The following is a 13650-nucleotide window of genomic DNA, read 5'->3' as shown; positions in this document are numbered from 1 at the left end:
AAAACATGACTACCTCCATGTGCAGACCCTCTGTCTCTGCCTTTAGACTTTACTGATCTTTTTTAAAAATAAAGAGGATTTTGTAAATTTAACAGCAGCTATAGGGGATAAATATTTGGTGCTTAGCCGGAGTCAAGAAGTGTCCCTGTAGCAGGGCTGGACTGGGACAAAAATTTGGCCCTGGACTTCACCCAGACTGGCCCACTTTGACAGGTCTCTCCCATGCCGGCTTGCCACCCAAGCCCCCCCCCCCCCACTAGCTATTAGCCGTTTTACATTATTTCTCTTATAGGCAGTATCAGTGGGGAAGCTAGACATTATTTCACCTGGGGCAAAGAATCAGTTTGGCGCCCCCCCCCCCCATGGAACAAGATTAGGCAGGAAAGTGAGGCCGCCCTCCTTCCAGATCGTATGTTGAGCTTCTAAGTGTTGACTCCTGAGCATCATGTCTGTATTCAGGCGCGCTGCATAACTAGCCAGGGAGAGGAGGTGAGCACTGCGGGGGGGGGGGGACAGAGGACTGGAGGGAGGCAGCGGTCCACTGTCACTGAAATCGGCCCACTGAGCCATCGGCCCACCGGGAAACTCCCTGTAGTCCCAATGGCCAGTACATGCCTGCCCTGTAGGGGAATTTCTGTTGGCTGATGCATATGCTTGCGGCTCTGCGCATAGGAGTGTACATGCTTCACAGGGTGTGCATGCCCAGAGTCAGCGTTGGCACCAGATGGCCTATTTAAGGGATCATCGAACTCAGTGGCAATGCTGACTGGTCTTCAGCATTTTTCTTGCTTCCTGACTTGTGTTCTGCATACTGTATATTTTCTTGTTACCAACCCAGCTTCTTCCAGACTTGATGTTTGGATCCTGCTCCACCAGTTTATGACCTTGACTTTGTTGACCTTAATTCCGCTTCGGATTTTGTACTGCATTGCCGGCTTGTTGTTTACTCTTGATCTGTCTTTGATGATATTGCTGATTCTGCCCAACGCTACTGCCACGTGCCAAATGCCTGCTTGTACTGTTTCCAGATTCTGCTACCTACCTGCTTATGTCACCGTTGAATCCTGCTAACCTGAACCCCTCCAATGAATTAGAGTAACTCCTCAACTCTTGCTGGTTCTCCTGCTGGCTCCTCACCTTATAGTCCTGCCCACTTGTCCTGTTGGATCATTCTTGTTGGCATCTCCAGTATGAATTTCTGCAAGCTACATCTTCCCACATACATGTTCCCCCAGTCCCTTTGCACCCCCTGTCCCACTTTTAGGGGCATTTGGGCAGGAGATACAAAAGAGGCTGTCCTCATCATCTCATTCTCCTATCAGGTTCATGACAATCAGCTTTAAAATCCCTGGAAAAAAAAAAAGGACAACGGAAAATAAAACATACCTCCAAAAAACAGAAAACCTGGTTTGGGGAATGGCGAGCAGTCCAAGACCACAGAATGCATCATTTTTGATGCTGCTTACCCTTCACCATTAGAATTTCCCCATTCCATTTTTTGCTTCCTGCCCTTCCCCCTGTATTGTGGAAGGGCTGGCAGTTTAGTGTAGGTTTTCTGTCTGCAGCCATACCTCCAGTGCGGGGATCCAGCCACCATCGGGAATTGTGGCAAAGAGATTCTTTGCACCGACTCCTCAAAATTGGGCATTTTGGGCTCCTTCTGGTACTGTGGTAGTAGATCCCCCACATAGGTGTGCACACAGGGTGTGCTGGGTGTGGCCAGGTACACCCTAACCAGGGGTCAGCATTCTGTTGATCGCAATCTACTTGTCGATCATGGTCAGGTGACTGGTAGACCGCAATCCTTCTTTGCCAACCCCCCAAAAGCTGGACATGAGCAGCGGGGGTGGCATTTACTGGAACTTATCTATATTTTCCTCTGGCAGCAGCTAAAAGTAGACTTCTGCTCCTTTCCCTCCCGCCAGCATTCAGCTGCTACAGGAGGAAAATACAGGGAACTGGTACCAGTATATGCTGCCTGGACTGCCCCTCCTGTCCCTGTTCCTCTTCATGCATGCTTCCCTGGTCCCCCCCCCATTAGTGCTGCTGGCTTCGCCTCATTACTCGGTGGCTGTTGTGAAGGATCATTTCAGGATGGAGAGTGGGAATATGTCATTTACCAGCTCCTCCCTTTCCAGAATGAACATAGTGAGTGATCGGCACTGTCCACTTGTCAGGGCTGGGCTCAGCCATTCCTTCACTGAGCTGGCCTCTAAGCTGTCGGCTAATTGCCAGCTCCTATCTCTCCACAGTTACTCAGCTGTTGATGATATCCTGCTCGTTAGTCCTGCCTACTTAAGCTGTCCAGTCCAGAGGAGCTCTACCTTCGCCTTGGTCAACATCACAGAAACTTTCACATGCGATCCAGTTCAAGACTTGCTGTGCCAACATCCCTTCTGGTTCCAGATTCTGCTTGCTGTTCCACTACATTGATCCCTGACTTCTGGCTTGGCTGACTTTCCGTTCAGGTTACTGAACTCTGGCTATGTTTTGACTACGTTTTTTCTTTTCACTTTTATTATTAAACAAGTGTGATTTCACTGTACTTCTGTCTCGGCCTGATTTTATGGTTTCTTACACCACTGATAACGTCCATGTTTTAATGTGTATATATATATATATATATATATATATATATATATATATATATATATATATATATATATATATATATATACTCATATGCATGTGTGTTACAGCTTTGGGCTGCACACTCTAATACAATAGGCTGCCCACACCTATGATCCCCCAAGATCTACTTCCAGGAGAATCATCAACCTTGAACCCTCCCAAAATAATGACCACCTCACTGTCAGCACCCGAACACTCCTTTTTCTAGTGGCCAGCGTTCCAACACTCCTTCTTTTAACTGCCAGTACCCCAACACTCATCCTTCTCATATGCCTTCTCTGCCTCCTGCATCCTTGTGGCATTCTACGTCCTGGCCGAGGGCAGGAAAGGCCTTCTGTGCAAAATAATGGTGCTGTCCTATAACCTCAAAAAACATGGCAGCTGGATACCTGCCACTGTGATGTAACAAGGGCCACACAAAAGGGCAAAATAGCAGCCCCTTGGGGAGGAGAAAAGGGGTGCAATAGTAGCCCCTCCCCATAGTAATAAATTAGAGAAATTGACTGCTATGCACCCTTAAATAGTAATAGGAGGAAAAGAGCCAAGAAAATTCTGCTAGACCAGTGATGGTGGACCTTGGCACTCCAGATGTTTTTGAACTACATTTCCCATGATGCTCATGCACACTGCAGTGTAGTTGAGCATCATGGGAAATGTAGTTCCAAAACATCTGGAGTGCCAAGGTCCACCATCACTGTGCTAGACTATATGGTATGAGTTATACAAATACCAACAAAAAAAATGATGAGTGGAAATCTCCCACCCTGGGGCCACCTAACCCAGGAACTTTAGCTGGATTACTCTATATAGGAGGGGTTGCAATGCAAAGAGCTCGGAAAAGTGGAACCCAGACCACCTAATTTGGAGGTGGTTATAGTGTAGAGCTCTTGTGCAGAAGGGATAAACATGGCAATACAAATCTGAAAGGGGGTTTTAACAATTTCTTAGTAAAAATATGTTTTGATTTTGTTGTTTTCTTTTTTTGCTGATCATTTCTTATATTCTTCTACTTTTATAAAGCTTGAAGATGCCAAATTTCCTGAAGCTATGTGTGTTGCTAGCTCTCACATGTGGTAAGTTTAATGCCCAAAGGCGGTGCAATACAAATGTTCAATGTCATAGATAGTACTAGAATGTATGTAAGATTAGAATATTAGGAAATCTTCAAAATATAGGTTATTCATTAACAAGCAAACCCCTCCAGCCTGCAGATGGCGCTGTGTGTCCCTCTACATATGCTTGTTGTGCACAGAGAAAGAAGTAAGATGTGAGAATTAAATTCAGCTCATGCGTATTGATTAAGATAAGAGTGCAGAAGAGTTCTCTGAGTAAGAGGGATGATACAACTTTTATTAACCCCTTCGCGCCTAAGAGTAAAACAAATGTTTTTTTGGGGTTTTTTTTACGTTTAAATAATCTTTATTCGCATCTGTATAATATACAACAAAATACCAAATACATAAATACTAAAAGAAGGAATCATCATAAAACATTACTAGATATATAAAAATACCCCAAGCGGATTTCACTTCTATTTTTTCCCCATTTTTTACCCTCCCTCTTTACCACTGTACGCCTGCCTATGACCCACCCCCCCCTTTATGGTAATTATTACAGACACACCTTCATACTTATCTTGGTACCGTATAAATCTCTATATCCACTCCTTTCTACCCACACCCTACATAGGATAGTCCAACTTCGCTAACCAGGGCTTCCAAATTTTCTTAAACTCCTTTATATTACCTCTCCTTGCATATGCTACATTTTCTTTCCATACTGTTTCTGATACTAAACCAATCATCTTTTGAGGGGGGTTTCTCAGCCTGCCATCTTTGCGCTATAACCTTCCTTGCCTGGAAGAGGCACCTCCGCACTGCTTTAATTTTAATATTCCCTCTACCTAGACTCACCCCTACTCCCAAAATACACAGTTTCGGATCCGCTTTGAGACTTAAATTAAAGATCTTATTTATAGTATCTACAACTTCCGACCAGTAGCGAAATAATTTCGGGCATTTCCATAGCATATGCATCAAATCCCCTGTATTCTGACACCTGGGACAATTAGCGTCCACCCTTCGCCCAAATTCAAACAGTCCTTTAGGGGTATAATATGCCCTGTGTAGAAGCATTAGATGTGAAAATTTCTGGGCGGGTGAGACCGAGACCTGGTGTCCTCCCACCAATACCTCTTTACATTGATCATCCGGTATTATACCCAGGTCCCTTTCCCATTTCCTTCTACACTTAAGTTTTCCTGGTCCCTCCATACTACCTTTACAGATATGGTGATAGATTTCTGCTATAAGTCCACCTGACCCATCAGTACTACCTAATCTTTGGAAAATGAGAGAGAGGCTCCAACTCGGGCCTTGTTCCCCAAATTGAGCTCGTAGGGCATGACTGATTTGTAGATAGTTATAATATGAATGGTTCGGAACATCAAATTCCTCCTTTAATGAAGAAAATGTTTTTAAGGTACTACCATTATACAGTTGAACCAATTTAACTATCCCCTTTGTCTCCCATATCTTTATTTTGCCCTATTTGTATCAGCTCTTGTAGGTTCTTATTATCCCAAAGAGGGGTAAACCTGGCTACTCCTTCCATTCCCTTCAGAGCTTTGATAGATTTCCAAACTCTTATTATTAATTTGATCGTGGGGGTTCTATAGGCAAACGAGTTCGCCTCTAGTGCCTCCAAAACTGATTTATGAGGTGTTCCTGCAGTCACTATTCCCATATTATTATCACCAACAGGGCCTATGCCTGACCCTAAATGCTGTAACTGGGCTGCTAAAAAATAGCAACGAGGGTGCAGGACAGCCATACCCCCCTCACGAGATGCTAATTGTAAGGTTTGTAGGCTTATTCTAGATTGCCCCCCTTTCCATATGAGACCTCATAAATTTAAACCATTTTCTATAGATCCATATTGGTGAATTGTGCAATATGTACAATAGCTGGGGTAACCACAGCATTTTGATCAAATTGCACCTTCCAGCAACTGACAATGGAAGTCCCCTCCATATATCAGTCTTATTTTTAAATTTCGCCAATAAAGGGACTAAGTTGTTATTTAAGAAGTTATTTGGATCTTTTGTTATGTAGATGTCTAAATATTTTGTTTTCTCCGCTATTTCTATTTGGATCTTGTCTAAGAAGGGACCTTTCTTAATGGGATCTATTGGTAATAGAACTGATTTTTCCCAGTTTATGGAAAGACCAGATAGCCTTCCAAAACCCGAAAAAATGTCTATCACCTGTCTAAGTGAACGCTCCGTATCTCCCAAAAAAATGAGGACATTCTCCGCGTATAACGTGATCCTCTCTTCTCTAGCCCTTCCCCGGAACCCTTCCATAAACCTATTTTGCCTTACTGCGGCAGCCACTGGTTCCATTGCCAGGGCAAAAATCAGGGGTGATAAAGGGCAGCCCTGTCTTGTGCCTCTCTCAAGTCGGAACTCATTGGAGAAAACATTAACTCTGACCTTCGCTCTAGGGTCATTGTATAAAATTTTGACCCATTTATTAAACGAAGGGTCAAAGCCAAATACCTTCAGTACACGCCAGATAAAGCCCCATTCAAGGCTGTAAAATGCTTTTACCACATCTAGCATCATAACAGCCCTTGAGCCCGCATTTTCTATTGGAATTTGTAGGTTCAAAAAGAACCTCCTTATATTCCCACTTGTTGATCTTTGGGGAATGAAGCCTGTTTGGTCCGAGTGAACTAACTTATGAATTATTTTTTTGAGTCTGGTAGCAAGGATCTTTGCTAAGATCTTGGCATCTGAGCATAGTAAAGAAATAGGTCTGTAGGACCCAGGGTCTTTCAAAGGGTCTTTCCCTTCTTTGAGCAGCATTATAATCATGGCCTCGGTCATTGATACGGGTAGTTTCCCCTCTTTATATGCCCATTCAAACACACTAAGAAGCTCTGGTAATAGTACCTCCCCATAGTTTTTATAAGTCTCCGCAGGGAGGCCATCAGGACCAGGGGATTTCTGATTTGCCAATTCCTTTACTGCTGTTTTAATATCTTCTAGTGTAATCGGGGCCTCCAGTGCCTCAAAGTCCATCTCTGAGAGGGAAGGCAACTCAATATTCCTAAAGAAGCTGTCCATTTCCTCACCCTCCACGGTCCCCCGAGATTTATACAGTTCGTCATAGTATTTTTTAAACGTATCACTGATTTTGTCTGACTGAGACTAAATCTCACCACGATTAGTTCTAATAGCGGGGACCATAGAGGGGGGGGAACCGGATTTAACAATGTGGGCCAGCATCTTCCCCACTTTTTCCCCCTCCCCAAACACTATTTGTTTTTGAAACAACCTCTTGTTTTCAGACCTCCTGACCATTACATCCTTACATATTTGTTGTTTGTTCTCCCATTTTTTGTGGTTGTCAGGGGATGTTTCTTTCACAAACTCCCTTTCTGCTGCTATTAACTCCTTCCTGGCCTTATCCTCCCAGTCCAATGATGCTTTTTTCATTCTTGAGACCTACTGAATAAGCAAATCCCTCAGAAAAGCCTTCAATGCATCCCACATCACACCTCTTGTTGTGCAAACCTCATTGAAAACTATAAACTCCCTCAACTTACAGTAGGTGACCGTGATATTGTGTCAATCTCGCCGCATTTCTAGGCCAGATTTGACACCCTCGAGCCCCGTCATGGGAGCCAGCGCCGAGATGGCTCACTCATGGGGAAAGGAAAACTTTTTTTCCTTTCGCGATGAGTGACAGGCAGTACTGACAGCTGTCTGGTATGAATCCTGAGGGGGGAACGCCACGCCAAATTTTAAATAAAAAATTGGCGTGGGTTCCCTCCCAGGGGCATACCAGGCCCTTAGGTCTGGTATTGATTGTAAGGGGAACCCCCGGCGTGGGGGTCCCCCCCAAAATCCATACCAGACCCTTATCCGAGCACGCAGCCCGGTCAGCCAGGAAAGGGGGTGGGGACGAGCGAGCGCCCCCCCTCCTGAGCTGTACGAGGCCGCATGCCCTCAACATGGGGGGTGAGTTCCTTGGGGGAGGGGGGCGCCCTGCGGCCCCCCACCCCAAAGCACCTTGTCCCCATGTTGATGAGGACAAGGGCCTCTTCCCGACAACCCTGGCCGTTGATTGTCGGGGGTCTGCGGGTGGCCTGGTACGGCTCAGGAGGGGGGGCGCTCGCTCGTCCCCACCCCCTTTCCTGGCCAGCCGGGCTGCGTGCTTGGCTAAGGGTCTGGTATAGATTTTGGGGGGACCCCCACGCTGATTTTTCGGCGTAGGGGGTTCCCCTTACAAACCATACCAGACCTAAGGGCCTGGTATGCTCCTGGGGGGGAACCCACGCCGATTTTTTCATTTAAAATTTGGCGCGGCGTTCCCCCTCAGGATTCATACCAGACAGCTGTCAGCACTGCCTGTCACTCATCGGGAAAGGAAAACAAAGTTTTCCTTTCCCGATGAGTGAGCCAGCGCGACATGCACAGTACCCTGTCGCCGAGAACCAGTGCGATGGTATCGCGCTGGAAACACAATCTCGCGGTCAGGTACTGTAGTTGTGGTCTCATTCGGGCCCTCAAATATTTCAAACCACATTGGGTTCAGCTTCCATACACTACGAAGTTTATTATTCCCAGTAATTATCGAAGCTATCAACAATGAATGGTCCGATACCCCCCTAGGTTGGTAAGCTATATCTCTAACTGTTTGAGCAGCTAGATCATTACCCAATTTGAGGTCAATTCTTGAAAGTGAAGAATAAGCACCAGAGTAGCAAGAAAATTGTTGTGCCACAGGGTTACGTATTCTCCAGAGGTCCAATAGACCGGCCTCTTGAAGGAATTGGCACATTCGATTTTCTTGCAATCCCTGTCCCTGTTTTCCTGGGGGAAACCTATCTATTTTTTTATTTATTACAACATTAAAATCCCCAACTGCGATAATTGGAATATTAGGTTTGTCTATTATAAACTCCAGTAAGCAACATAAAACTTCTAGTTTGAAAGGTGGAGAGATATAAATATTTGCTAGTATATATTCCTGGTTCCCTATTATGCAATGTAAGAAGATATACCGACACTCCGCATCTATATTACACTGTCTGCAGGTGAACACTACCTCTCTGCTAATTAACACCGACACACCCCTGGAGTAGGAGGTGTGTACCACGTGAAACTGGCACTGGTATTTTTTATTTCTTATATGAGATTTAGTATCTCTGGTCAAGTGTGTCTCCTGCAGACAGGCAATACCCACTTTAAAAGTATCCAACATATCAAATATTAATTCTCTTGGCAGGGGTACCCAACCAACGGACATTCCATGATCCGATATTTAATCCCATTGGTTATTCTGAAGGGAAACTATCAAGGAAAAATAAAACGAGAAAACGGAAGCTAACCCTTTATACCCTCGAAGAGAGAATTCCAAATAATATTAGTCATCTTTGTAGGGCTCCATGTACTATTAAATCCCTGGCTCTAACCATCACCGTTTCTCTTTGTGCCATAATTTACCCAGGTTCTAAGTTGCTCCTCCTTATTCAAAAAATAAAAGCCCCACTTAACAAATATTTTAAATTTAGTGTCCCAATATTTACCCAACATACCCATATTTTCTCACTACAAACATTAATATTATACCTATATTTTGCTGTATCCTGTGTGCTATTATATAATCCGGTGTACAATACATTTTCTTACCATTTAGTGTACCATATAGTCCCCCACATTGTGTTCTATTTCTTCTGTACCCTTTACCCCACCCCCCCTCCCCAACCCCACCCAATTTTTTCCCCTTCCCCTCCCCCCTCCCTTCCCATACCATTCTAGGTTACCCCTCAGGGCTATTTTAATGGTCGTCCTATACCCACCTACCCTTCCAAAACACACTCCTCCCTCTTCCCCATCAACCCTCCCCCCTCCCAACATCCCCCCCTCCCTCCCTGTGATCAAATAATGACTTACTTTAAACTCACCCCATCCTAATCCTAATTTCATTTAACCGTGTCACAACCCATCACCACTCCACATAACAAACATATGTATTATTAAGAGTTGTGCCCCACTTATGTGTAACAAATTCAGATCCATTTCCCCGCTATTTTAGAGATAATTGATCTCTCTTATCTTCTAGCCATGCTAACACACCGGCAGGAGAATCAAAGATCTGACTTCCTCCCAGTGCGTTTATCCGAAGCCTGGCTGGGTAAAGGAGAGCATACGTGACATTGAGTTTCTGGAGGCTATGTTTAACCCCCAAAAACTCAGCTCTACACTTCTGTAAATCAGGAGAGAAATCGGGAAATATTGATATCTTAGCATCTTTATATGAAACCTTCCCCATCTCTCGAGCCTTACGAAGGAGCCTTACTTTGTCCTTATAATTTAGAAATTTCACTAGCAACGGTCTTGGGGGACCTCCTGAAGGGGGGGCCTAAACAGAACTCTATGCGCTCTTTCAATTGAAAACTGCTGAGTGTACGTCTCTCCTCCAAATACTTCAACCAGCCAGCCCTCTAAGAATACAATTGAGTCTGAGCCTTCACTCCTTTCAGGTAATCCCACCACCCTCACATTGTCCCTGCGAAGTCTATTTTCCAGTTCATCAAATTTTCCCGTGAGTTTATCAATTTTCTCTCTCCAAATCTTAGCTTCTTGTTTCATAGGGTACAGGTCATCTTCTATCAAACTTATTCTATTTTCCACTTCCTTTACTCTTTTTGCTGTTTTCTTAAGGTCGTGCCGTACTAGGGTTAACTCCTCTTTGATATCCTTTATTTGGTCTCCCAGTACACCCAGAGAGTGTTTACATGCATTTATTGCCAAAAGAATGTCTTTTAGGGAAGGCTCTCCTTCTGCTGAGGGTGTCGGAGTGGCCGAGGCTTACGTTTCTTTTGCAATCGCTCCTGAACCTTTAGTAGAGGAATTCTTTATACTAGTGGTACCTATGGGCAAGTCCGAGTGTCCCTGGCTTTTCCTATCCATTGATGACTTATTTTGAACTTGCTGCCCCCCATTATATGGGGTGTGTTCCGCCGTGAGGACTATTCTCTCTAGTTTGGCGGAAGCTGCAACAGCCACCACCGTTGCCCCAGCCACAGTGGATTGAGTCCCTTTCTCCTTATACTTCTCTTTGTCCTTAGCTGACCGTAGAGATTGGATTCCCATATTTTCCTGGTTAGTATGTTCATCTCCCTTTCTTCTCGCTGACATAGTGTCTTTCCTACTGTAAGGTTATTATTTATGTGAGTTAAACAACCTCACTAGCAATCAGGATATAAACAACTGCACAGCCCCACCTTCACCAGTTGTTATTATCTGTAATTCCTGTTCTTATTATTGTTACATCCAGGAGAAAGAGGAGCATGCAAAGCAGAGCTATTTAAAAGAGGGCACAGGGAATTTGCCCCTATCCACACCGCTTATCAGGGCCCAAAGGTTGACACCACTGCCCTTCAACCAGAAGTTATCACTACTAATTTAAGTCTGTTATGTAGGAATGGGAATAGCGTTTACACACACACTGCACAGGAGCCTCTTCCCAAACTCCTTCATAAGTTTACAGTCCTCTCCGAAATTTTAGGTCCCCTGAGAGACCCCCCATCAGTCTTCACTAGTAGCAGGGAAAAAGGAGAGCAAATGGGTATCAGTGAAGATCAATACGGTACCTCCGTTCCGCTGGACTGGGTACGTTTCATACACATCCCCTCTGTCAATGCTCAGGCATCAAAGTTTACCTCTGGATCCTCTGCAAGAAGTCACCAGCGTCTCCCGATTCACCGGGCAGCTTTCCGGAACATATATAGGGGGTGTATAATACACACACTGAGGACTCCACTACTGACACCTGGCATCTGCTCCACCAGCAGCTCCACCAGGGGCCAATCCTCCTCTTACTCTCAGTCTCACGAGAGTGCGCTGCATCCGACGAGCTCCCATCACTCTCAGTGTCCCAGGCGGTGTTCGCATTCACAGCCCCGCCATACCGGCTCCGACAGACACGACTCAGGAGGACCACGAGCGGGGAGTAGTACAGCAGGGGAGCGAGGGGGAAAAGGCACCGGATACTAAGGCGGGTTTTGATGGATTACCCATGGGGCTTCATAATCCTGGCCTAATCCGCGCCTAAGAGTAAAACACATGTTAATGCCTAACCACAATTTTGCAACTTTGACATGTGTTGGTAAAACTGTACATATCATCAGAACTACTTTGTGCGTCCAGGTGGATTATACCGTGTTATACCGTGTGGGGGTTTTTTTGGGACAAATTGGGCTTTCATTTGGTTGTAAATGTATATCTCCTGATTTTTATTTTTTTTATTATCTAAGGAAAATTGTGCCAAAGTAGAAAAAAAATTCCTTTTTTTTTTTTTTACATTTAGCTGTATATTTCTTGTTACTATAATAACCTATGACCAAAGAACAACCCACAATAAATAAATTCTCCTGCTCTCAATTATTGCAGCAATGCCACAAATGTGTATGTTGTGTGTTGTTTGTAACTACATCTCCGAAACAATAGTGTGCATTTTGCTTTTTTTTTATCCTACATAAAACCCACCAACACTAACTGACACTTATACTAATTTAAAAAATGTGTTTTTAAAAAAAAAAAAACATCCCAAAATATACTGACCCTGACTTTTGACCATGAACTTTGACCCTTTCTTAGCCTAAACACTAGCCCAGGGACTGACCTAGATCAAACCTTGTATTTTTTCTTTCTTTCTTTATTTTTATTATTATTATCATCATTTTTCTTTTTCCCCCAAACACAGTTGTTTGTTTCTTTCTCCATTCACAGAGAGAGAGAGAGAATTACAGGGGCAGGCTTTACAGTCAGAGGCCAATCAGAGGCTATCACAGCGATCAGGTGACCTGGAACCGGGAGTTCCAAGTCTCGATTGTTAGTACAGGACCCAGGACTTCTGCTGAGGCCCCGGTCAATGACAGACACGTATATAAGTGTCCCCACGGACAAAAAAAGCCCAGTCCAGTGAGGCTGCATATCTGAGTACTGTCGGCATCAAGGGGTTATTGTTGTTATTATGTTTTATTACAAGTTTGTTACGTTTTATCCATTAAGCAGAAAAAGTTAAAGTCTATGAAAAATTACAAACAGTTTTATAACCAAGTATAAAAATGCTTTATTAACAGAACTTCCGGCACTTGCTGTCATGGTCTCTCCCAGGGATATTTGCGGTGATATTATATGTCAAGCTAGAACAAAATGCCAAATAGTAAATGGGGAACCCACTTGTGTGGGGGTCTCAGAAGCCAGTTGTCAAGTATCCGGTAATCCTCCTCACTTTAAGACCTTTGATGGCAAAACTTTTGACTTCCAAGGTCCTGGTACCTACACACTCGCCAAGACTAGTGGCAGTGACATCAACCTTCCTGGTTTTAGTATCAAGATGAATAACCAGAATCGAGGCAACACCAATACTATGAATCCAACTCTTGAGATCACGGATCCTTCACAAAATACTGTTATAAAGATCAATGACAATATGCTTTCAAAGGTAAGTGACCAGGCTTATGCATACACGCTATGTGGCCGAAAGTTTGCAGAAACACGGCCATCACACCCATATGAGCTTGTTGGATATCCCATTCCAAAACCATGGTCAATAAAGGATAAGGTCACCTTTTAAAAAAAATATATATATATACATCTTTTTGCAGGTAAAAAAAAAAATGTGTATTTTTTATATTGGGATCCTGGAAAGCATTGCACCCACTATCAGCAATGCAGGGCTCTTGCAGGCTCTGTGTGTAAGCTGTTTGGCTGCACATCATATGGCCAAACAGTTACACACTAATAGGAAGCATCAATGAACTACCACAGCACTCAACAGTGGTAGTTAATTGAGAACTACAAGCTGACAGCCTTAAAGGCTGCTGGACCTTGTATTTTTCTATTCACAGAACTTTGGGAACGAGTGACGCGGCCGGGCGGGTGGAGCCCCGCAGGCCACATTCTTTGCAGAGTATGATAGAGAGTGGGGGGGATTTCTC

General features: G+C 44.2%; 1 protein-coding gene across 1 annotated transcript in view; it reads left to right on the top strand.

Annotated features, from left to right (window-relative positions):
* The window catches only part of LOC141110301 (zonadhesin-like), a 47513-nt gene that overhangs the window by 2832 nt on the left and 31031 nt on the right, over positions 1–13650 (top strand). Inside the window, exons 2-3 of the mRNA XM_073601597.1 lie at positions 3652–3704; positions 12790–13154. Of these exons, the coding sequence (XP_073457698.1) occupies positions 3659–3704; positions 12790–13154 (411 nt within the window). The 5' untranslated portion in view covers positions 3652–3658. The remainder of the gene's footprint in view (positions 1–3651; positions 3705–12789; positions 13155–13650) is intronic.

The sequence above is a fragment of the Aquarana catesbeiana genome, linkage group LG10 (assembly GCF_042186555.1).
Source record: "Aquarana catesbeiana isolate 2022-GZ linkage group LG10, ASM4218655v1, whole genome shotgun sequence".
NCBI lineage: Eukaryota > Metazoa > Chordata > Amphibia > Anura > Ranidae > Aquarana > Aquarana catesbeiana.
Note: the sequence above shows the minus strand (reverse complement) of the source record. Positions and strands in the feature narration are given on the sequence as shown.